This window comes from Nylanderia fulva, unplaced genomic scaffold (genome assembly GCF_048542155.1).
Source record: "Nylanderia fulva isolate GAGA-0341 unplaced genomic scaffold, ASM4854215v1 Scaffold6, whole genome shotgun sequence".
Lineage (NCBI taxonomy): Eukaryota > Metazoa > Arthropoda > Insecta > Hymenoptera > Formicidae > Nylanderia > Nylanderia fulva.
Window position 1 is genome coordinate 26,233 of NW_028190698.1, and position 25,028 is coordinate 51,260.

Consider the following 25,028-nt stretch of genomic DNA (forward strand, 5'->3'; position numbering starts at 1 on the left):
CTGAGACAGTGAGCGAAAATCTAACGACCGCACTTGGACGCTCGAGCGAATCACGTCGACTTTTAACGACGACGATGACGATGACGTCATCGTTATCCGTAGTCGCACGTGATCGCTTTTACGCGTTTTCGGAGTTACCGATCATTTCGTCGGCTTTTCTCTTGACGCCACGGTCTTCAAGTTGCTGCTGCTGCTGCTGGTGTGGCTGCTGCTGCTGATGATGACCGATGGAAGACGGGCCCTGTTGCTGCTGCTGTTGTTGATCGAGCAGCGGTGTCGAGCGCTCCGTCGACGATTGCGACTGTTGTTGATTCATGCGCTCGTTCTGCTGCAGGGCCATCTGATCCGGCGCCCAAGGGGTCCACTCGTCTCAGTAGTAACTGAATTTTCAGGGTTGCTGATTGCTTTGTTGATTGACAACGTGCTGAGCCAGAGTGAAGCTCAAGGCGCGCGGATCGCCGTGGAGCCTGAGGGCCTGCTCTAATCGCTGCTCTTGTAGCCGCAACGCTTCTCCTGAAAGTTGTCGAGTATCGACGGCGCCCGTTAGAAAGCTTTCATTGTAACTTATTAAAAGCGTGCTCGACGTGCTCAGATTCGGACGCTGCGAACACACTAGTAGTGTGCCGTCGACGCGATTCTTCTCGCATACTTACCGAGATCCGGCGTTAGAGTGTCCTGTTGGGACATTTGTTGATTCGTATGATGTCCTGGCATGCCGGAAGTGCTGCCTCCATTATGCTGTCCTAAATGATGCCTCACGTCACCACCCACCGCGGAACTCGCTGCGGCTGCCGCCGCTTGAGATACCTGTGCGCAAAAATACGAGAAAGGGTTATCTCGAGAATTATATCTTTTTCTAAAAGAATATAACAATGTATGAATTTTTTATGTATTTTTCTCTAGATTTTTTCCGAGTTTTAGATACTTAAAATTTTAGAATGCATTATGCGCGCGCGTTTTATAACTTTATTATTTGTACGAAGAACCAGATTTTTCTCTTCTTACCGCGAGTCTAAGGGCAGCTTCCGCTTGGGAACGGAGCAAAGCTTCCGCCTGATGCATCCTCAGAGCTTGCTCCGGTCCGCTCGCTTGCACTCCCTGCTGCTGGGGTCCGGTCGATCCTTGATTATTGCCGCTCATGTCACCGTTGTTGCCCATTCTCATAGCCGCCGCCAGCGATGCCATGTCGACCGGCGACAAATTGGGCGACACGGAATTTTGCAATCCTAACAGAAATATCGCTTTCATATCTCGCTTGGCTCGTAAGAATAAGACATTGCCGATAAAAGGAAATATTGTATTTTTAATTTTTAATTACAAATATATATATATATATATAAAATAAGTAATATAGTAGATATTACATATACATATTTTTTATTTTTCTAAATTATTAAATATTCTGTATAATGTGTGTTTCAGAACCTTGAACTCCGCGATGAAATTATGAGCTGCAGAGCACGTGTCAGGGTAAGTAATTTTCTGATATTTGTTTTTCCTGCTGGTATAATCATTTCTTTGAGTTTCTCGACGAGTTTCTTGACAAGTTTACAACGAATCTTCGCAATGTATGCGATAAATTTTACCAAGTTAATTCGCGCTAATAATCTTACGAGACATCGACAGTTTCATTTCTATAACGCGCTATTTCCGTCAGCGACAATAAATATATTTGCGTCTCGAGAATAAAAGTTACGTCTCGAGAATATTTTAATGCGTCAATCATTTCGCGTTTCCTTCGGAGACAGGCGCAAATGCAGCATCGTCATTGACGATCGGGAGAAACAGCATTGTAAATCAAGTTTTATCGGCAATAATTGGAACGGAGCTATCGGCTTTCCCCTCTCGTGCAATTTCGCGTTGATAAGTGATAACGCAGTCCTTGGAGACTCGATTCTCATTCGAGCGATTCTCGCTAGACTGACACGGCTAGGATATATTTTTTTGGAGGGGGAGGGATGGGAAGTTCTATTTAATTTTTTTATTTCTTATTCTCTTACCCGCTGACACGGCGGCGGCCATGACAGCCATGCGTTGTTGCTGCGAATGCATCTCGTCGTGATACTGCTGCGCTGAGCCTGGCTGGCTACCCGCTCGCAGCATCTCGCTAAGTTTGTTGCCGCTCGGTCCCGGCGATGCCATGTTGTTGTTGTTGTTGTTGTTGTTGTTGTTCAGTAGACCGGTGCCTGCGCAGAAATCTGCTCTCGTCAGTATGTACAGGGTAGTGGGCGGGCGGGATTTTTTGCGCATGTTTTACTAGCCTAGCTAGGTAATATATATATATATATATATATACATATATATATATATATATATATGTATGTCCGCGTCGGTACATATATAAATAGACACGCTAAAGCGTTAGAAAGAGAGGCGTGATTCCGCCCATGAAAAAGTAGACCGTGTAGCGAACGCCGTTCACATGAGAGAATTATTACTCAGACCAGAAATTCGTATGCATTTTATTTCGAACTCAAGTATATATATTCATATATTCATAAACGTGTATATATATGTAACTTACTGTACTACAATAAATTCACACTAATGGTACTTCACAACAGAGTTATGTCATATTAACGAAATCAGAGAAAAAAAAGACGAATAACGGCGAAATTACAAACTGTGCTCGGGCAAAAAACTTTAACATTATATATCTATTATATCTAGATACGTGGTATGCGATCGTTTGTAAGTAGTAGACGTAGAACAAGTATCGTAGCGTACCAGGTTCACTACCGGCCGACGACAGTCTTCCGTTGCCGCTGCTGCTGTCCGAATGGGCCGACGGCGACGGGCACATAGGTGGTTGTTGCAAGTTTTGCGGTCCTCCGGATTGACTTCCGCCCAACACGCCCAAACCCGCTCCTGTACAGCGCAAGGACGTCGTGTTAAAATGCGTACGGTTAGATGCGTCGGCGTCGTACAACGTCGTGTAATTTTTTATTTAGCATCACGACGCCGCACACGTTTTAACGTTAATTTAGAGAATTCGTATCGTCTGTCTGACGTTTATACCTAAACTCGAACTCGCGAGGATCTCTCTCTCCCGCCTTTCGGCGGCCGCGCGGCTTAGCACGTACTGCGCCGCGAATTGATGCTTCGGGTCCATCCTCATATGCTCCATGTGGCTCAGGAGACCTTAGAACATTAGAGAAAACCAGCGTGGTCACAGTACAGGGATTCGAACTCGCGCTACCGCATGTAAACGGTATATAAATGTATATATGTAAGTGTTCGGTGCATATATATATATATAAAGATATACGATTATATAATTCCGCAGAACGAAAATGAAAAGTTTATAGCATAGAAAGGAACTGAGAAACGGGTTTACTATCAAGTTTGCGCGCCAACTTGGAGCGATTCGCGTTTACGTGGGTTAAATACTTACCGCTCTCATGAGTGAAGACGGCTTGGCACACCGAGCACGGCCACATCCTGAGGCTCGTGCTAAGTTGACTGGTCTCAGGATGGCAGGCCAGATGCTTCCTAAGGCTACCCTCGTTGACGTAGTGCTTCCCGCACACTGGGCACGGGTGGTTGGCGGTCCGTCGCTTCGCTAGGTAAACCCCGGCAACGGAGGTTGTGCAGTCAGCGGAGGGAACAATAGGGCGACACAATTTCAAGGTCAATGCCAAGCAGGATAAAGCGTCCCAAGGAACGAAAGCCGTTCTTCTCCTCACCAAACTCCTCCACCACCATTATCATCATATCACGTTTCCCTCTCATTCCTCTCTTTCTCTCTCTTTCTTTCTTTCTTTCTCTCTTTCTCGCACTCTCGCACTCTCGCTCTCTTTTTCTCCTCCCCCACCTCATATTTATCACGCACTCGCGTGAACACGCGCGCATACGTACGCATAGATTCCGGTCGACCTCGAAGGCGAAGGGAGACCTTACGGACGCGGATAGCCAAGGACCAGGAGAGCACTGACCTGGGACACGCAGAAGTATCCGTGTCGTCACCGCGCTACTAGGCTCCCTTTCACGAGCAAGGTTACCGGCCTCAAAAGCTAAGACGTACTCGCGCGCATTGCACGTACGGGGACGCACAGAGAAAAATATCGAGACATCCTCCAAAAGAGATGTACTATAGCTTATATAATCGGAATGACCGCTATATATCTGAAACGAGCGAAGAGATGTTATCCGTTTGCACGTGCTACCAGTCTCGTCAATCTTTGCTCGGTCTAACTCCTGGCGCTATAAATAACGATAATGCAACATTACATTCTCAACACGTATTGGCAGCGTTTCGCAATAGGATCCGCAATCCGTTAGCGATCCATGTTTCAATGCCGACCGTGTCGGTTCATCGAAGACCACCATGGCGCCAGTCACAATCACAAGGTGCAAAACAATTCCCCCGTGTTAAAGTTGAACGAAGAGACACACTCTTCGGGTTGACTCTTTTGTTCTCTCTGTACGTCCACGAGTCCGCACACGTATCACGCACGCATATATATCAAGGCACGCGTAGAGGTCGAACGAGACACCCTCGAAGCACCGTCTATATATATGTATATGTATTAGCGAGTATAATACCCAAGTATTAGTCGGCGAGTATGTGCCAAATGCTACACGCCTTTCCCGCCCAGGCGAAAAACAGTACGAAGAAGTGAACAAGGACAATGTATGCGTATCGCCCGCGCCAAAGCAAGTTCTTGGGATGGATGAGAAACGTAACTTAAAGGCTAAAGAACGAACCACCCCTCGTGTCTCGACGAGCGGTTGCTCCACCTCTCTCTTAGCCTTACTCACGATAAGGTCGCCCCTCTCGCGTCTATGTCTGTCTCTCTCTCTTTTTGAGGAATCCTTCTACACAGATTCCTCTTCGCGATTCTAGTTAAGGACTCTGATTAAGAATCCGGGTTAAATGCGGTTAGGGCAAAAAGAACAGAGCTGAATTCTCCAAAAGTTAAACGCGCGAGAAATATATGTATATATATATAGTATATATGGTGTTAACTTGGTTGATTAGTCGTGAAGAAACGACGCGGTCAAGGTTTCATTCTCAAGCAATCCGTTTCATGCAATGACGCATTCCGCTACAGCAAGATTCCGAGTTAATCGATCGGTTATGGTTCACGAAGATTAGTAGGTGCGCGAACAGAGGGAAATATACGAGAGAAAGCAACGCGCGCAGGGAAGGAGAGAGAGACATAGACGACCGGCCGAGAGGGCCGTTCGGTACGCGATTTTTCAATACTTACTGGCAACTCCGGAGGCGTTCGGGTCCTTGTGGGTGTGCTTCATGTGCTCCATCAGTGCCTCACCGCCGAGGAAAAGCTTGTGGCATACTGGACAGCTGGTTGCGTTCGGGCCGCCGATCAGGGCGGCGTGTTGCTGGAACACAACACGCTGTTGCAACTCCTTTTTTGCGGGCCCGGAAGAAGAAGTACCGGAAGTAGCAGGCACACACGCGGCGCACCGGTAGTAGAGAGCCGACCCAGAGAATACCACCACAGAGTTGCGAACCAGAAGCGCAGGACAGGCGGGGCACAGAACAGAACGATTGACCAGTGAGAGTTAAGGCACCAATAAACCGCCGTCACCACAGACTACTCCTTTGCACAGGGAATTCGTGTCGAGTGTGTCTGGTAGGAACTTTGTGGTATCGCGCCTTAGCTGGGTTCTCAGTCGGTCGAGTGCGATCGAAACGAAGATCGAAATGACAAAAATAAAAAGAAAAAAAAAAATGCGAAATTTTCTTCGAAATACATCGATTTTTTTAAATTTTTTATCAATGATTCATTCTCTGCCGCAATTTATTCACTGCTTAACGAACGAAAAATAATCTGTCTCTTTATATTTTTTTCTCTGTTTGTCAACTTTATATGTATGTATATTTATTAATTATTATATTAAAGATGAATTTCGTACGGTTCGCGAATGTTAGATTGCGGCAAGTGAATCGTCGGTAAAGATCTCTGAAAAGATCTGTAGCTAGCTCTTGGATTATTTACGGGATAGGAATAGAGGATAAAAATCTTGATATCATTGGAATTACATTCGTAATATCCAATGCATCGCTATTGAAAGGAGTACCGTGCTCATATGTACGCTCTTGTCAAATTTTTCTCGTTATTAACTCTAATTTTGTTAAAAAATTTCTAAATTTTGTGATGTCGACGTAAAAGCAGAGATGTATAGAAAGAGTCTTGACCGATGAAAAATATCGTTTTTAATACCGGAGTAAAGCACTCGGTTCGGATGAAGGAGGAAGGGGGATGGCGATCGGGGAAACTCGAAGCGAAGCCTAGACAGACAAATATGTGGAAGCGTGAGGTCCGAGGAACGATCGGAGCGGATTAATCCGTAACCGCGATTAGGGATTTCGTCGGTTAAATGCTGCCGGCATCGGCCTCGCCTCGCGTATACACGTACGAACTAAAGCTAAAGGCTGATGCCAGACGTTACGTCGCGAAAACAAAGCGACCACTTTCGTCGACCTTGGACCTCCGATCGACCCCACGCGACCTCACCCATGAACGGGAATGCGAAGCATGGAATGACTATAGCTTGTACCATACATCAATTTTAACTACTATGGCCGTTGCTAGCACATTCTCGGCTCTGTATTCCTTTTATGTTATGCTTTGCTGTATTAACGTTAAATCAACGAGATCTATCTCGCGGTTTTTCTTCATCTTCGAGTCTGTTGCCCTACCAACGGCCATATTAATGAAAATTAAAATAAAATCGTGAATGTGTGAGAAATTCGACGTCCTCAATGCCAGATAGAGAATGATTTTTTTCTCTTTTTCGCTCTCTGTCTTATCGCGCGATTTATTTAAGAAACCAATTTATAGCGTTACTCGCGTCTTTTTTTCCATCTCTCTTGCATCCCCCCCGTCATTCTTTTTTCTTCTTCTCTTTCATTTATCCGAACACGCGAAGGTTACTTGCACGCATACACGGCGGTAGATGCACACGGGCCCGAGGAAAAACATGGCGGCGGTCGTACTTGCTTGAAAGAGTGCTTAAAACGGCAGCAGGAAGAAAAGAAAAAAAATAATAAAAAAGAAAAGGGCGCGAAAGAAGGAGAAGTGAACGGGCTAAAACGAGACCGGACGGCAATGACCTCAAAGAGAGTTTCGGGGTCCCCCGTTTCTCTTTTCCTTCCTGTTCTCCGATTCGCGACTTCGTCTTCTTTTTCCCATATTTTTTCGCCTCTCTTTCCTCTCGTCACCCTCCTGCATTCCACGCGCCCTGGATCTTTCTGTGCGTCGATCGTTCTTTTTTTTATCCCGGACCTGGGACAATCGCGAACGCGTTGCAGCAACGGGCGCGAACGAAAAGAAAAGAAAAAAATTCAAACGAGTTCTGATAAATCGATGTTTTTCTTTAATACTGTCGCCTTACATTATATATGTCGCCTTCTCTCGCAGCCTTTTTCTTCGTTATCGGTATGATTATTCAAATCTTAAATGCGAGCATACTTTTGTACGCTCGGCTTTACAAGTTTCTTCTTCTTATATAAGCGCGATAAATCTTCTTTATAAATAAATACACTTATCTAAAGTTTCTTCGTATTTTCTGCCTCTCAACATTTTTAATGACCAGATGTCAAGTGCCGGCGCGATTCCGATTTTCTATCGATTTTTCTCGCTTGTAAGTAAGCAAGTCGGCATGGTAAAAAGAGTAAAAAAAAAAAAGGGTATATAGAAAGTGAGTAATCGCGTCTCATCGTTTGGCGTCTTCCTTCCGGTCTTCCTCTCTCGGCTTTTCTCGCGTCTCTCGTCGCGTTCATCGCGTTCTCGCGCATATTTCTTCTCCTTGGCTTGGCTCCACTCTTGTCCCGCGATAAACTCGCGAGAGAGTGGGTGGCCGCGACCGCCGGCATACTTATGCCTTCTATCTCCTTTTTTATCCCGAACCTGGGGCAGCCGCGTACGCGTTGAGAAGATGACGACGAGGACGCTGCTGCATGCAAGTTATTCTCAGAGGGAAGCTGCGGTCCCCCTAGGTTCGACGCCCCGACCTGGCCCAACTGGAAAAAACCGGTTTCTTCGTCGCGCTCTTCCTTTTTTGCTTGCATCCTCGCTTTTTGCGCCGTGCGAGAGTGCCTCGACTCCTCTCTGACGCTCTTTCCCTTCTTCTCGTCCCGTTCGCCACGGTCATACCTCTTTCGTCTCTTTCTCTTTCCTTATATCTTTCTCTTTCTTATTCTCAGCTTATTCTCTTTAACTCGCTCGAGAGAGTGGACGCGGCGTGGGCGAATCCCTGAGGGACTTTATGATCCGCCGTGACCAGATTCATCTCTCTCTTGCGAGAGGCTGTATGCTAGGCGCAGTTTGCTGCACTCCGCTCTCTTGCTACCAATCCCAATTTCACTTCCTGGTCCCTCTGCGTCTATCTGTCCATTTTTATATTTCGCGCCAGGATTTTCACCTCGATAGAAGTACGTAGAGAAACGGAAAGAAGCGATCTCTCGGCGAGAACGAGAGTTGCGATTGATTCTTTGTTTCTGCTTCGAAGCACTCGCGTTGCATTAAAAGCGAGCAAATAAATATGAAAGAAATATCGAAAGCGCATGTGTCAAAATTATTTCAGTTATTTCATAAATAATCGCGATTTCGTCCATTTTAATGGTTAAATAAATTTTTAGCGACGCCGATCGATATCGCGGACATGATCGATGGTTGGATAACGCGAGGGCGAATACAACGGTCGGCGGAGCGACGTCCGCATCCAGTAATATTTTTAACGTCGCGCTGCAAATAACTAGACGCCGCGAGAGACGAGAAATAACATTCTATGGTTCCTCGATTAAGCCGGGCGATAACTATGAATCGTCGGATGAAAATTCATTCGCTCGTCAGACTGCTCGGCCGACATGATCAACCTCTAGGATTTTTTTGCGCTCTATCGCGCCGATTGGTTCCTCAATTTTTCCGGCAATCTCGATTGTAGATTATCCGTTCCTTGAGGCCCGATGCTCGGGGCCCGGGTCAGGGAGTGGCGTAAAAAGGAAGTGGGTGTGAGCACATGCGTAGCGATGCGTAACGTTGGCCGCGATGTGGCCATTTTGTGTTCATAGAGTCGGGATCATCTTTGATCGAGGGCCGAGATCTCGTTAGCGGAGCGATTAGAACAAATCGAGGCGGGAGATTTTTTACGCAGGTGTATGCAATCAATATTAATGTCGTCCGTGATTTGCGACATTCGAATATGTAATGGCACATCTTACAATCTCGCATCATAAAATATATCGATAGCATATTATGAAAATTAATTAGAATATTCTTGATATTAAAATAGGTAATAATGTTCGAATTATAGATTAGTACCGATTTATTATTTGCGATTGATTTTCAGAGTTGAGTTGTCGTCTTATAGATTTTACAGTGACTTAATAAATCTCTAAATTTGAAAGATAAAATTTATTTTTATTTTGATCAAAAATGGAAAAATTATTATATTGTTATTAATATAGATTTTTTCCTAAAATTTTACATTCTAAAAGAAGTAAAATTGTACAATAATAATAAAGCATAGATTTGAATCATCACAGTTTTTGCAGCAATTTAATTTCATTCTTGATTGATTAAAATCACGATTTTATTCAAAATAAAATTTGTATTATACATTTTCAAATCATATTTTAAATTTGCCATTTAATCGATTTTCTTAATCATATTGCACACACAATATCAGAATAAAACCACTTTTCAATTTTTTATTACGCGACACAATAACGTGTTTTATTAATAAGTATATTCATAATTAATCTCGTATTTAATGATATTTTAATATTTGTCTACACAGCATAGCATAAATTAAGCGTTCCTATATGTCGGTGATTTGTTAAAATGAGTACTTCACAAGATTTATTTAATAGAGAAATTCATCGCGTGAACGAAATCAACCATATTTTCGGATTTCGCAAATATATAACTTTAATTTTAATTTGTGTATTTATTACACATTTATATAATAATGCAAAGTATAATTGTCTTCAAGTACGCGAGCATGTAATATTTGTTATATTAAATAAGTAAAGAACTTTCATTTCCTTCAAGATTCGTCTGTTGCTACTAATTTGCCACAATGTCGTGAATGTCGCGAATGTCGTGTGAATGATAGTTTTGTATGATCATATTTTTTTGCGTAATTTTTCCATCGTAATATGACAAAGTGCACGACGCGTGATGTCGAAAATGCTGTGCAAAATTGTCACGAAATTATTATATTCTGATAATTAGTGTGATAATAACTGACCATATTTTTGCGAGTAAGTATTATGGGAGTACTATAAAAAAGGATAAATCCAAAAAATAGAAGAGAAAAATATACTTTGATTAAAATAGTTTATTAAATAAAATTTGAAGTTTGCATTTGATCTTCTTCATGTCTATTTAGAATTAACTTTAATTATATAATTTGTGTACAAAATTTAGTGTATAAAAAAGCATGATAATCAGAGATTTTTTTATATCTTTGATTTGTTAGAAATATAAATAAAATAAATAAAACTTTCACAATCACATATAATACATTCCAATTTATCAATTTATCAATTTATCAATTTATCAATTTTTATTGAACAAAAAATATATATTAGGAATTATTAATTGTATTTGCTTTTGTAATGCGCCATTTTGCCCTCATTTTTCATAATGCATTCATATTTAATGATGTCTGATATCGCAAACTGTAAAAATTAAAAATAATCAGTTTTGATCATATAAAAATTATAATTCGAACATTTTATCGTAATTTCCACATTTTTCATTGAGATTTTTTTCCGATTGATCTCCAAAATATGCTATTCAAGTATGATGATTGCGAGATATAGGTATATCCTGATGAAACATATTCTTTCTTTATTCGTGCATTGCATTTTATTTGTCTTAAACTACGTCATTATTTTTGACGATTTCACAATTTAAAATTGCAATTTAAATGTAGCCAATAATGGACAATGTGCATTCGTTCCTTTCTTTTCCTCGGGCGACGATAAAATCCGAAGGCCATTTGCAAGCGGCGCGCAATTCTTTTCTCCCGCCCTCCGTCGTTTCTTTTTTTTTCGCTGCCGTCTTTCCTTGGCTTTTTTAACCGCGACGAGGCCGCGAGACTCGCCGGCAGACAACCTTCAATACGATACTTCGGCTGTTCGTTGCTCCAGCGCGGCTCGCGGAATCCACGAAGAGATATTCACCGGTTTGCTCATCTCCTCCTTTACTCTCGTCCGAAAGAAAGAGCTCACTACGTTTCGTTTGTTCGCGCGAACATTATTTTCTCGAGATGAGAACGCTTTGTCTCTCGATTAAGGAAGACACCAAAAATTCCTGATTCCTGTTCTCCGTCTCTGACTTATAACTTATAACTGCTTTCGGAGCTTTTTGGGACGAACGACGAGAGGAACACAAATAACGCGAAAGTCCAAGGATGTATATAAAAGATATCGATCGGATGTATAAAGTAACTTCTCTGAGAGTTCAAGAATAATAATTTTATCGCAATTGGAAAATATGATCTCATTCAACAATTAAATAGTTACATTAATTTTCTCCTCGGCTCACTTCACGGTCCAATGTCTCTTCTCTCGGCGGGAAAAAAAATTATATACGGGCATATATGCGATCGATAAAAATTAATATGCGTCGTTAGACACCCCGCGATTCGTTCTTCATCGTCGTCCCGTGTTATTAATCCACTTCCAAGAGTCGTACGCTGGTAATTCGTGCGTAACACGCGCACGCGAAAATCGGTCGCTGACGTGATACAAGGCGAGAATGAGAGAAAAAAAAGTCTATCTAAACGAGTCTACCTAACGTTATGAGGGTTGTCGACGGAGCACCCTCCGTGTTGTGCCAATAGGAGACCCGGATCTGTCGTGAACGCGTTCGACTAGACGAGCGGAAAAAAAAAGAGCGCGAAGGGGCGTCGGTACAATGGGGTACAAAATCCCACCCTATCAGAAATGCCACGGGAATGATTTCATTAGTGTCCGCGCTGGTGATCGAGCATGGAGAAAAAAATAATCGAGAGGGAGAGAGCCATGGAGGCGGGGTAAAAAATTAATGTCGCGGAGTGAGAGAGAAGAGGAATTCAAAGGGCGCGATCGGAAAAATGGATTCGCGAAAATGAAGAGTACATGATGAAAAACAAGTAGTTGTAATAAATACCGAAATAAAATGAAGTGAAATTTTGTGACTCGCGAATGTTGAGATATTCTAAAAGCGAGTATGTGCGACGAAAATTGCTATCGAAAAAATGATGGAACGGTAAGATCTCGTAAGAGCGGTCCGATTTACGCGTCGTTCTGCCGAGAAAGGCCGTCCCACTTTTCTATTTTAATGCCGCAAAAGAGACAAAGAGCGAAAAGTCCTTCTGGAGATTCGCCAGCCGGTGATGTTTACCGACGAAAGAAAGAGAGGGAGGAGGAGAGATAGAGAAAGAGAGAAAGACCGCGTACGGGGAATTCGAGACAGGAACGGAAAGGGATTTGGAGAGTGAAGTGTGAATCTTGCTTAATTAGAAGAGTAGCCCGAAATTAAGAAGCGGTAATTAGCGATCGACGGGCAAAAATGCTCGTCATATGACTCTTCGGTGATACATCGTCATACATCTCCATGACTGTTGCAATTTCTGACATGAAACAATAGTGAATTGCGTACTCATGATCGTGACACGGGAAGAAAAAGAAAAGGAAGTACAAGAGCCGGCTTATAATCGTTTCGCAATCTTCCCGACATGAGATCAATTAGGCAGCGACTTTGTCCACAATACATATGTATATACACATAATTTTACGCGCGACGCGTCGTTAATTAAATAGATAACGTTTATCAGACGCATAAAAAATGCGAGGCGTCAACATAATTTCGCGCTACAACGCTATCATAATTTCACGCGTTTCGAGAAAACCACCGAGTAACCTGCAACAATGCGCGCATGTATATAAATGTATGTCTGTGTGTGTGTGTGTGTATATATATATATATATCTGTACGTGTGTCTTGCACGAATGGATTATTATAATGAAAATCGGAAACCGCAATTTTACATGTGCGACGAACGCGCACGTAAACGCGCCGCGAAACGAGTTGAAATTACAGTCGAAAGGAATTCCCATGGGCATCTCCCATATATTGACCCGATCGTTTTACCTTTAATCGTTGCCATGGGTACTTCGAACACTGCGACAAAGAGAGACCAGCATGAAATAGAGATCAATCTGAATTAATGCGATACCATTAAATCGTCAATCATAGGTTTAGATTTTCAAGAGTATTCATATACCGATCATGTGTGCACACTCTCGCGGAGAACGAATGAGGAAAAAAAAAACACGCTGCGTGTAAATATACACCGCGAGCATAGTAATTAATTAGCGCCCCCCGTGTCGGCGAAAATACGACGCGATAAGCGGTTGAAAATCTCCCTCCCACCCTTTCCTCGGGCAAACAAACGGATTTACATTTATTGCAGGCGATCAATCCGCACGCGGCGAACGACGATGGTGCGTCGTGTAAAACAAGAACAAAAATTCTAGCGTCAAAACGAGATACACACACAATCATCGCGCGGTTTTTAGTGCAGCGAGGGGAGGAGGGATAAATCCCCGTGGCGAGAGAAAATAAATCTAATGGCTAACGAGTTTTTACCGAGCCGCGCGCGTCCGGGGTAATTAAGAAGAAGGGGCGGAGGATGGTTCTGAGGGGGATGAGACGGGAAAGCTCCGGAGGTGAGAGAAGAAGGTCCCTTAGAGGCGAGAGGGTTTGTATCGTGTCGGACATTCATCCCTTGTGTGTACCGTTAAACTACGGATAAATACGATAAGGCTGCGAAAGTGGCTGAGACTTACGGAGAAAGAAAGAAAGCGAAGATAGAGAGAGAGAGAAAGAGAGAGAGAGAGAGAGAGACCAGGGGTGGCTAAATTTGCGAAATGTCGTTTTGACGAATCGTTTTTCACGAATTTTGCTCGCTAATTTATACAGGCAAATTCCCATTTTTCTCTCTTGCTCCGTCTCCAACTCTCTTTCTTGAAATCATCGGACGAATCTTTGAAAAATCTCAAGCCGAAAGTAAGGGAGAAAACTCGTGCGCGGGAAATATACGTATTAGACGAGGTCAAGCAAGATTCTATACCCTGATTAACGAGAAGGAAATTTCGATGCGGAGACACACTCTCTCGTCGATCGGCCATGCGGGATTTAGGATCATGGGCGTATTAACCGAAGACATATCGTGGCGGTGTATCGTCGCGATGATCCGCCCCTGTTCCGAGCCGAGCGGGAAGAGGGTAACAGTTAATAGGATACATGAGGAGAGAGAGAGAGAGAGAAGGAGGACGAGAGAGGAAGAGGTGGTGTGTAGGTACCATAGACGAGTTTCTATGCCCGGGCTACCGATCGTTCTCTATAATACATTTACGCTCCGGCCTATTATAATATTGTACTCCGGGTGTATTGTCTTTCTTAGAGCTGGATAATGTTTCGCCGACACGCCAGGCCTCGACCTGGAGCGTAACTCTTTCATTTCCCCTTACTCTCCGCCGTACTTCCGTGAGCCGTTTCTCTTTCCTCTTCGCTTTCTCTGCGTCTCGTGCTCTTTCATATTTCGGTTGCTCTTCCACTCTCTCTTTTTTTCCTCTTTTTTATTTATTTATTTATTTTTTTTAACAACGATCCATTAGCTATCGGGGGTAGTAGCGAGGAAGACGGGCGGCTAGGCGCGGTCTGGAAATAGCGAAAACAATTTCAAGAAATCTGGCCCGGCGAAAATTCGATTAGCCGCGGAAGATGGGCTCGAGCTCTCCATTTGTTTCGTTTCGTTTTATTTCCAGCGGGCGTACTCTGTTTCTGTCGCGCTCGCGCCGGCGGCTTTTAATTACTTCGTCGCGCTCTTTTCGTAAGATCCTCTCTCTTCTTCTCTGTCTCGTCTCCTTCCGAGCCTTCTTCTCATTCCTTCCCGTGCCTTTTTTCCTCATTTAGCTTCTCTGATATTTTTGCCAACAAGCCTGGACACCGTAATTTCGCTTCATGTATATGGTTCGTAGCTCGATGCATATTTCGTATTAATATTTAATCCAGCTGCATTGATCTCGCGCGCGTAAGTCTGCCATTCAGGAATAATTTCGCGAAGGGCGAGCCCTACTACCACTGGAAAATTCATCAAGCTTCGTTCGTTATTCCAACAAACGAAGGATTAAATAACTCGACTGCAAAAAACATTTTCATTATTGCGAGGATTATCGCGCGACGCGTAAAAAAAAGCAGCGGTCCATTCTTCGTAACACTGCGCATTTTTCAGAGAAAGAAAAAGAAAAAAAAAGATCGGACGGGGGTTTGTCGGTAAGGCCAGGGGCCGTCGGTCGTGACTTCACGGCAGATTTATCGAGGTCGTGCGGGAAACGACGGAAGGGGATAATCTGAAAGCTTTAGCCGTGGATTAGGTTTCAATTAGAGGAGCTCGATAAGCCGGGCGTTAAAAGAACGATATTTATTGCCGGGGCATCCCCGGACGTGCGAACGGATTAAATCACGCGTGGGCCTAGACGCGCCGCACCTGATTCCGCGATTCGAACGGTCCAAAAATAATCTACGTTCTAAATATATAGGTATTCGATCACAGAGTTTGTTATCAGCGTTTAATTCCCAAGGACTTCGCGACATATATAATGTTGTCATTTATATTTTATCCGGTTAAGACAAATTGGTTGTTAGAAACGCTATTTTACGTGCGCCGTTATATAACACAATCGGCAATAATTATGGGAACGAACGAGACTCGACGTGTCATTTCTCGCGGCGGAGAAAACCGAAGGAAGAGAAGGAGAGATGTACGAAGGAGCGGAAAAAGAGCTCTCTCGCGGACGAGACGACAGATGCCTTCCCACGTTTTTTCGTCGAGACATGTGCCCGGCGCGGAAGGCGAAAGGGTTGAGAAATTCAGTTGCCGGTCGGGTGGGGCGGCGGCGCCAAAAAAAACTGCCCCACGATACAAGATTCCGCTGGTAATCGCTGCGCGATTCCACGCGAGCGAGGGGTGAATTCGATTAACCGGGCATGGGGGTCTTTCTCCCAAATCGGAACGCGCGTTTTACTTTTTTTTTGTTATTTTTTTTAAACCTCTGGCCCTCTAATAACCAGTCGGTGACACGCACCCTCGGCCACCGTGCGGAGTCTGTACGTGTGTAAACAACGATTGTTCATTCATGAAGACTCGTTATGAGAAAATCCAGCGATCCGTGTCGCTCGTGACGTATTAAAGGGCTTCTCGCCCCTCGTGTGACATCTTTGTTCGCCAAATTTCTGTCGAGGATATCGATTATTCGTGATCAGTTTCTTCAGGTTCTGTCGTGTTTTTTTTTTTTTTTTTTTTTATTTTTTATTTGAAGATCGCTGAAATACATCTCTGTAAATTCTCTCAGACGATAATAATCTCCTTTCGGCTTTCTCGGATCGTGGTAACGTCGATTTCGTAATGATAAGCGTCGTAATGATAATCCAGAGGCAAAAGCAAGCCCAAAGCAAACCCGCGAAGGATCCCAGAGGAACTATCCAAAGCCACTCGCGCGTGTTTGTTATTGGTAAAAAATAAATATGCTATTTACAATAAGGAGAGACTAGAAATCATGGCGCGGTTATTTAGGTTGAGATGAATCTGAATGTTTTATTCTCAAGCTTGATGTTGCTTGCCGGTTTTCAAGCTCGATACGTCGACCGCGCATCTCCGGCAACTATTTCAACTTGCTTGAGACGCATCGATTATATAGGGAGCCCTCGAAACGGAACAAAGGAAACGGCGGACACACAAAGAGCGCTTTAAACGGGAATCCATCTACAGAGAGTATATATCGAGGCAAGCGTGAACCCACCACCACCATGTGCGTGCGTAACGAGTAACTGAACGTGTCGCGCGAGAAAGAGTTAATGCAAGATTAACGGTCGTTAGAGGAGCGATTAGCGAAAGTATTTGACGCGCGAAGAAAGATCGATGTCGATCGATCTCCTTCTCCTTTCCATTGATTATTATCGGATCCCCTTCAAGTTAATTTACCGGCACCGCGTGAATTTTTAGCGAATTTTTGCGAATTTGGACGTCGGATTTGGTACATACATGACTGACCTTCGACGTGTGAGTACGGAGGCTGGACTCCGTGGCGAAGCCCTTGCCGCAGATGTTGCAGTGGAACGGCCGGTTCTTCGCCCGCTCCACCTGAGCGTCGTGATTCCTCAGGTGTTGCTGCAAATTCGACAGTTGGATGAAGGCCCGCCCGCAGTCCGGTAAATGGCACTTGTACGGTCGTTCACCTGCGATCAGATACCGTAAGGCGTATTAGAATTTCGTGCGGCTGTGCACGAGCGTACGTAAATTGTGTTACGCTCGCGACGGGGTGGTGCACGTAACGCCGGCGTACACGCTCGATCGGGAAATTCACATGCCACGCGCGAATTCGCAATTTTTCATTCTCCATCGAAAAACGAAAAGTCGGCGGTTTTTTTTGTCTTTTTCGTTATCGCTATAATCAAACTTTGCGAAAGAAACTTTCAGAAATAAGTGACTTTTCATTTTTCGATGGATTTATTCTCTTATGATGATTTATATAATATAATATATTAGTAATATAACTACTACTTATAATCATGCGTAAAGTATATTCATATTCCTAAGCCATTTATACCGTTTACTTGTGATTGGCGTATAAAAGTGAGTATCATCTCTCTAACGTATCGTATATTCAATATCAACTTTGTCCTCGCAGTCTGCGCGACGAAGATTGATGAAGAGATTGAAACGTCATTAATGACTCGTTTGTCAGCTCGCCAAGTATGTCTCTCTCATTCGCTCGGTTCGCTCTTAAAAGGTAAAAGCTATGTGGAAAAACGCGCTTAAAAGGAAGTGAATTGGCTGGTCACTGACTCTCCGGCTTTTTTCCCCGGGACTTTTTTTTTTTTTTACACGGGCATGCAACAGGTTTCTACATCTACATCGAAGAGTAGGAAGGTGGGAAAAAAAACGTCGTGTTTTTTTTCTCCTCGGGCAGGGAGGTGCGAACAAGCTCGACGAAAATGTGTAAAAAATTCAAAGTGCAAATATATTGCCTGTACAAATTCGTAAAGCTGTATACTCTGTACAATGTCTTAAGAAAATTTCCATTTGTATCAAGATATAAGAATATTCAAACGCCTCCCCCGCTTCCTCCCGCGTAATAATGATAGAGTAATGTAGCCTCCTCGATTGTTTAATCGCGTCTATCGATCGGCGTTCGAGAGGCAGACTTCAGCTGCCGCTGCGTTTTTATTGCGTTTTTTTTTTCTTCTCTCCACGACTCGCCGCCGTTCGTCTCGAGTGGACTCGATTCTAATTCCTACAAGCGATTGGCTCAATTTAACTTTTATTAATATCGACATTCTTCCCCAATCCTTTTTACCCCGGGCACTTGTTCCTTCCGCTCTCTCTCTCTCTCTCTCTCTCTCTCTCTCTCTCTCTCTCTCTCTCTTATCTCTCAGTCGTCTTCCGCAGGATTCATCTTTTATTCAGTCGCGTGATTCATCGGAGAATTTCATCGTGTTCGATTTAATAAAAATAACTCGAGCGAGCAAAATTAGATTCTACAATCTTTTATCGCGTGCTGACATTTAGAACTTCCGCGAGCAAAAGCAAAACGCGATCAAACATGTGCATTTTTTTCCAACATGCACATATTATTTTATAATGGGAATCAATAGAAGCGATGGGTAAAAAAGTATAATTGTATTTCTGAGTGGTGCCGGTACGGCTCTGGCAAGTCTGTTATTAGAGGAAGCGATTAGAGGATTCTCTGAAGAAAACGAGCGAATTGATCGCTCGTATTTATTTCTCATGTGAAATAGCTACGAAGGGAGAAAACGCACGTCTTTACGCATTTGCAAAGGTTTTTACATCAAATAAAACTCTATCGCATACTCTAATACATCAACTTATTTCTCATTAAGAATTCACTTCCGCGTGCATTTATGCAAATTTGACCTTACATTTTTCTGAAATATATGCTAGAGTAATAATTACTGATACACTCTGTAATAATATATTAAATAACTCGAGAAACTGCGGCTGAAGAAAACGAAATAACATCCTTGTACATAAAACAATATTTCGTCGCGTGTAATTAAAATTTTTCTCCAATAAATATCGAAATAATTTGTTTTCGCTTGGACAAAAATAATTGAACTCTGCTATAAACGACGATTCGGAGTTGAAGAAGGATTATAACGTTAGAAAAAAAGGACTATTAATATAGAAATTTTATGAAGGGACGCTCGGCTTGTCCCTCCCTCGCCCGCGAGACCGTATGTTTTCTGTCGCGCTACAATTAAAAACGTATTAATATATACCGGCTATACCGGTGGTCTGGGGGAAAGTCTAGTGGTTTCTTATTGTCGGCGCTTAATTGACGGTTGAAACATTTATTTGTAGAACGATGCGTTCGTCCACGTGTACGCTCGCACATATGTAATATTCACCTTTTTTGTGTGCGCTTGGCGCTACCGGAAGTAGCGACGGTAGGAAACAAACGTGGCGAGAGGGTTTAATACACCTCTCTCTTTCTTAGCTCATAAAAGGGAAATAATGACATAGAACGAATATTGTAAACTCCGGCCGGTTTCTACGAAAGCAGTCAATTATTCCAGCACTATTATAGGACAAACACTCTGCTCTGACACAAATGTACTCTCGCGCGGTAATAATAAATAAAAAAAAAGAGGATATTGCGGTGGCGGTGTGTATAAATGTTGGTATTTCAAGCGTGCAATCGGCATTCATTTTTTATTACCTTGTTATCGTTTAATTGGCCGTGCTAAGATATTAATCCGTAAATGTATAATGGTAAACGTCATTTATATATGTTATATAAACATCGTTAACCGACTTTTAATTCTTATCAAGATTCCACGCTGATTCGATCATGATCCAAACGTGATAAAATGATTGACCGTTAATGATGTATCATTAAAGAGTGAAGTTTCACATTCGGATATCACTTTTTATCAAATCGGAAGCATTTCATATTTTTTGAATAATTAAATGATTCCTCATTGTATAATGTAATAGCTTTCCATTCGTAATAATAATGCACGTGGCCTCGCACGGAGAGAATTCTGCGAAGAGTTATGATTAAATTTAAAATCTCGCGTGCGAAACGAAAGGACAAGAGCTGGAGCAACAAAGGGGAGAGGAGGAAGGGATCGCTCGAAGGGTCTAATCCCGACTCTTTGAAACCCTTTGTCGAGTGCAAGAATTACGAATTGTGAAAGAACTTTTGATGAATCGGCGCAGTTCGCTGAGCATGCATCCAGCAGCATTTTCTATTTTTTTTTAATTTCTTTTCAATTTTACGAGTATTCCGATATATCTTTATATGAAACAGAAGGTGCAATAGTTAAACAATAATTATTAGTTATGTGAGAAGTTATATAGTTTCAATCTAACAATGCAGTTATACAGTTTGAAAAAAAAAAATAATTCAATATATTGACGCATTTTTCTTAATATCTCGCGTTTGAATATTTCGAAATATCGCTCTGGTTGGGTAACGTAAAATATAATATTTGCTGCCACGTTGTATTTTCGTGCAAGCCATAAATTCTATCCGTCATTTCGGGGCCCGGACAATTTCAATTTTATTCCATTAAAAATCGTGATCATTGTTGCACGAATGAATTTATCGCGCCAGACATTCTACACGAATTTCAACATTTAATTTTGACGTACGGTTACTACCCTCGAGCTCTCTTTTTCTCTCTTTTTCTCTCTACCCGTTTGGCCTGGCCTGCCTCTCTCTCTCTCTCTCTCTCTCTCTGCCAACACCCTCTAACATCCTCCTCTCGTTCTCTCTCTTTCTCCCCTCCCTTTCCTCTCGCACTGTCGCTCTTCCTCCACTGCGTTGCAGCGTTCGCGCAAATCATTTTCGGAATATCAAACACCTCTGACAGAACGTCCAATGATTTCCCACCCCGTTCGCCCTTTCGCCGCGCAGCAGCGACCCTTTAATGCCGGTTGCAGTCGCGACTCTTTTGGCGAGATCTCGCGTTTTCGCCGTCATCGTCCGGCGATCAGTCGCGAGATTTTCCGCGCGCTTTTTTTTTTTTGCGCGACGCCGACATCTCGCCGCTCCACTCATCAAAATCACCGGGCTCGCGAAAGTACGTAGAAAACCCGGCGAAAGCTCGCACGTGGTTGGACGTGTGAGCACGAAACAGGCCGTGGAATCGCCACCTCCCTCCTACCCACCTTTTCCACCACCTCGACGTCGGTCTGACCGGTGGTGTGTGCTGGTCGGTCGCACCCGTACCGAGTAGATGTTATATACCGGATGGATGGCCACCCAACTCCCTCGCGCGCTCGACCACCCCTTTTGCAACCCGGCATGGCCCGCGCGGCCCACTACACGTCCACGGCAGAAAATTAATGTCCCCTGCAATCCATGTATAATGCATTCGCATTTCGTTCAACGAACAAATGAACGCACCGCTAGAAAATTTACGTCCCATCTCGCTCCCGGCCGAGCGTCTTTTCTCTTTCCGAGTTCTCTCTCTCTCTCTCTCTCTTTCCAGCCATCCCTTGCACGGGAATTCGCGAGCGGAAACGCGCCGGCCCTGACCAACTCGCGGCCGCGCTCGATCGTTCTCTCTTCCGGTCGCGCGTTTCTCCATCTCCCTTCCTCCCCCTTTTCCCTCCCACCCCATGTCCGACCCTCTCTCCCTTCCTTTTCCCCTCGCCCCGCACTCCCGGCGTCATCGAAATTCCGGCTGGAAATCATTAAATTGCACGCACTCACACGCACGTGCGTTGTTCGCACTGATGACCCTCTCTCCTGGCGAGAGCCCCCTTTACCTCGACCCCCGGCTCTTTCGCTCTTGCGACCTTCTATGACACTCGTCCAACAATCCACACGAGTGATACATACCTCGAAATTTGGTGTGTGAGGGACGCTGATAGTGGCAAATACGGACTGTTTTTCCCCGGAAAAATTGACGATGACAGCGATGGCGAGCGAAAGGCGGCGAACAAATTTACGCAATTATCGAGAGCAACGCAATATTTCATGTCGACTCCTATATTTTTCGATATATGGGGGACAAAACGACTCGTTTGATGATTTAAATTTAAAGATAAAAATTGAAAAGATAATCGTGAAGAGAGAATTTATTGAATTAGATGTATCAAATTATACGCGTAGCTGCAGCATTATGTTATATTGTTATCAAGACTCGTGAATGAACTTATTTCACTTATCAACGCATTTTAACAGATTCTCGTTTGATCATCATATCTTTGAAAGTAGCACACTTTGCTCTAAGATAGAGATATGACTAACAACATTCCAGCTATATTAAACTCGTGTTATTCAACAATCATATTTTTCTGTATATTTCGAATAAAAAGGTATACATATTTTGTAAAAGTAAATAGTTTGAAATAGTATGAATATAATGCACACCTTAGAGAAAAATTTGATACAAACAATTCTCAGAATTAGCTTTATCTTTTTTTTTACGGAGAGATAAAATTTTAGATAAAACAACGATGAGTTACAATTCGTTATAAGATCGGAAAATCCACATAAGAACATGATAAAATATTGAACAATAGCGTCAGATGAGTATATGTGATGAGAGAACTTCTGAATTTTGTACTTTGTGTCTTTCGGTGGCACATTGATTGCGTTATTCACACAGCGCTTAATATCAGCGAGATGGTGCAAAGTGGGCGTTAAAAAATTTAAGTTTCTCATGTACGACGCGGATTGCATTAACCTTGGTTCGACGGGAAAGTATTTTCGGAAAAGATGATCTATAGCTCGGTTCGTTGCTAATTAAAGCGCGTTTATCCGCGCTGCTCCCGCTAAAGCGAGAGTCGAAATGCGATTAAGCTTCAAATTTAGCCTAAAAGTACGACGATAATGTGACATCCTCCATTAATTTTCTTACATGTCCGGGAATCGTTGATGCCTTCTTCTACCACTGGTACGGAGGAAGCGCGATTGTTCGGGGTGATATATAAAAAGATATCCGTCGTGACAACATAACGATCGCGCCGGATGTTGACGGGGAACGAAGAACCCTGGGATTTTGTTCCGCGTATATTATTAGTTGCGCGCGTTAATAAATTCGCGATAGTAAACGTTATTCGCGCGCGGTCGCGCCGCAACAAAAATGAAGAATTAATTATTTAGGCGAGTTATGGGCGCGCCGTGTTTATTGGTCTACATTAATTACGATTTCGTTAGCCCGGTTAGCGCAAGAGCCGAACAATTGAGTCGTTGTGTTTTGATAATTATTCCCGTGACAGTCATTAATAATCAAGCGTGCTATATAATTAACTGCTATAACCGGAACCGCCTTCTGTCCCTCGCGTTCGACGCCCTTGAACATATTTTTCCATTTCGAAAAATTCTGACAAAGTAAAAATAATTAGTCATGATTTCTGTAAACGAAACGATATATGTCTCTCGAGAAAAAAAAAACAGGTATTATTAATATCTATTTGCTTTGTCAGATAAATGATTTCGAAATAAAGTTATTTGTGAATAAAATAGCTGTACTAATATCTATAGTATTCTACAGTATTCTATAGTCTTCTGTAGTATTCTATAGTATTATTATAGACATTTATATTAAAGGATCTTATTCTCTGTGAAGAAATACGAACTTAGAGAACTAATCATGATAATGAAAGGGTTTCTCTCATGATTTTTCTAGTTATCGGACATTTTTCAAGTTTTTAATTAAAAACTTTCGAAAATCTAGCGTTTTTTTTGGTTCTGCAAGCATTTCAAGAATTTTATTAAAATAATACGATCTTATTATAACCGAAACGAGAAACCACATACAATTTTCGTATAACAAAAAAATGTACTTTTACCCTATCTTTAAATCATTGTATTTAACATTTAATCGACAAAATTCTCGCCACGATTGTCAGAAATTGTATAATTCTTGCGAGGAGACTGATCTCTCTAGTAATTATATCGAAGTTATGGGAATTAATTTCGCAGAGGTGTTAAAATGCGGTACAAGCGGTCAAACGACCCTTCGGCGTCTCGCGAAAGAGGTGTGTCCGTTTTGTGCATGCGGTGGTTAACATCGCCAAAGTTCCCGGTCATGGCGATGTTACAGCGCGTCGAACAGATGAAATTACTTTCCGCGGAAATAATTATCGGGAGATTCGCATCAGATTTATCGAAAGAAGCGCACGGTGGCATTATGCGTGGACGCTGCTGGAAATTTATCGAGTTCGGAATTACCATGAAACTAGCGTTAGCGCCACGATTCGGCTGGATACAGCGTTATATTGCGCTAGGAGAACACGTTACCAGGCACATAGAATTCGAACGAGAGGGAAAGAGATAGATAGATAGATAGAGAGAGAGAGAGAGTACATCCCTTTCCCGAGCGATGCAGCGGAGCGTTTCACGCATGCATGGAAATCATTAAAATAAAATGGCCGATAACAAATGACTGTTGCAAAGAGGGGAGCCCTCCCGGTTAGCGGCCATCTTGGTTCACGTGACCGTCATCCGGGCAACCACGGGCACGCCACGCCCCTTTAATGATTTCTACCCCCTGGCGAATGTGCTGTACGTACGTACGTGCGAAATTTCTCCCGTGTGTATGTATTTGTGCAAGGATGTGTGGGTACATATCCCCCGCATACAGCGGGGTACAGTCATCATCGGTAGTCCAAGCGAAATCACCCCTGGTACAGCCTCTTCTAAACGCGCCGCGTCAACGATCATTCTCGAAAATGCATTTCGGGGTTGAAACCCTCCGATTTTCTGTCATTCGTTGAAGGAAGTGTGAAATGCCTTCGCGGCATTTATGACACGATGAATTATACATTCGAGAAGTATACAATGTGATCTAACTCGACTCGTTTCCAGCTAGTCTGATCGGTTTAATGTTTTGCGTTGCAAAGTATCATGCAAGTATCTCTCTCATATTCAATGAAACGAATCTACAGAAACCGGTATGATTTCGGTTTGATTCAAATTTCTATGCTATACGGACGTAACGAAAATTCATGTAAGA

The 25,028-nt window shown here is 43.0% G+C and overlaps 1 protein-coding gene across 11 annotated transcripts in view; it reads right to left on the bottom strand.

Annotated features, from left to right (window-relative positions):
- Nucleotides 1–388: 388 nt before the first annotated feature.
- dati (zinc finger protein datilografo) overlaps nucleotides 389–25,028 on the bottom strand; it is a 67,827-nt gene continuing 43,187 nt past the window's right edge. For 2 of the 11 annotated variants that reach the window (XM_029307797.2, XM_029307795.2), the window contains exons 4-13: nucleotides 17,074–17,267; nucleotides 13,119–13,148; nucleotides 5,214–5,373; nucleotides 3,395–3,607; nucleotides 3,019–3,141; nucleotides 2,728–2,868; nucleotides 2,001–2,198; nucleotides 1,006–1,226; nucleotides 654–807; nucleotides 389–513 (exon numbers count right to left, since the gene is read on the bottom strand). In XM_029307797.2, the coding sequence (XP_029163630.2) occupies nucleotides 389–513; nucleotides 654–807; nucleotides 1,006–1,226; nucleotides 2,001–2,198; nucleotides 2,728–2,868; nucleotides 3,019–3,141; nucleotides 3,395–3,607; nucleotides 5,214–5,373; nucleotides 13,119–13,148; nucleotides 17,074–17,267 (1,559 nt within the window). The remainder of the gene's footprint in view (nucleotides 514–653; nucleotides 808–1,005; nucleotides 1,227–2,000; nucleotides 2,199–2,727; nucleotides 2,869–3,018; nucleotides 3,142–3,394; nucleotides 3,608–5,213; nucleotides 5,374–13,118; nucleotides 13,149–17,073; nucleotides 17,268–25,028) is intronic. The other 9 variants (XM_029307796.2, XM_029307801.2, XM_029307798.2 and 6 more) reach the window with 9 other exon arrangements.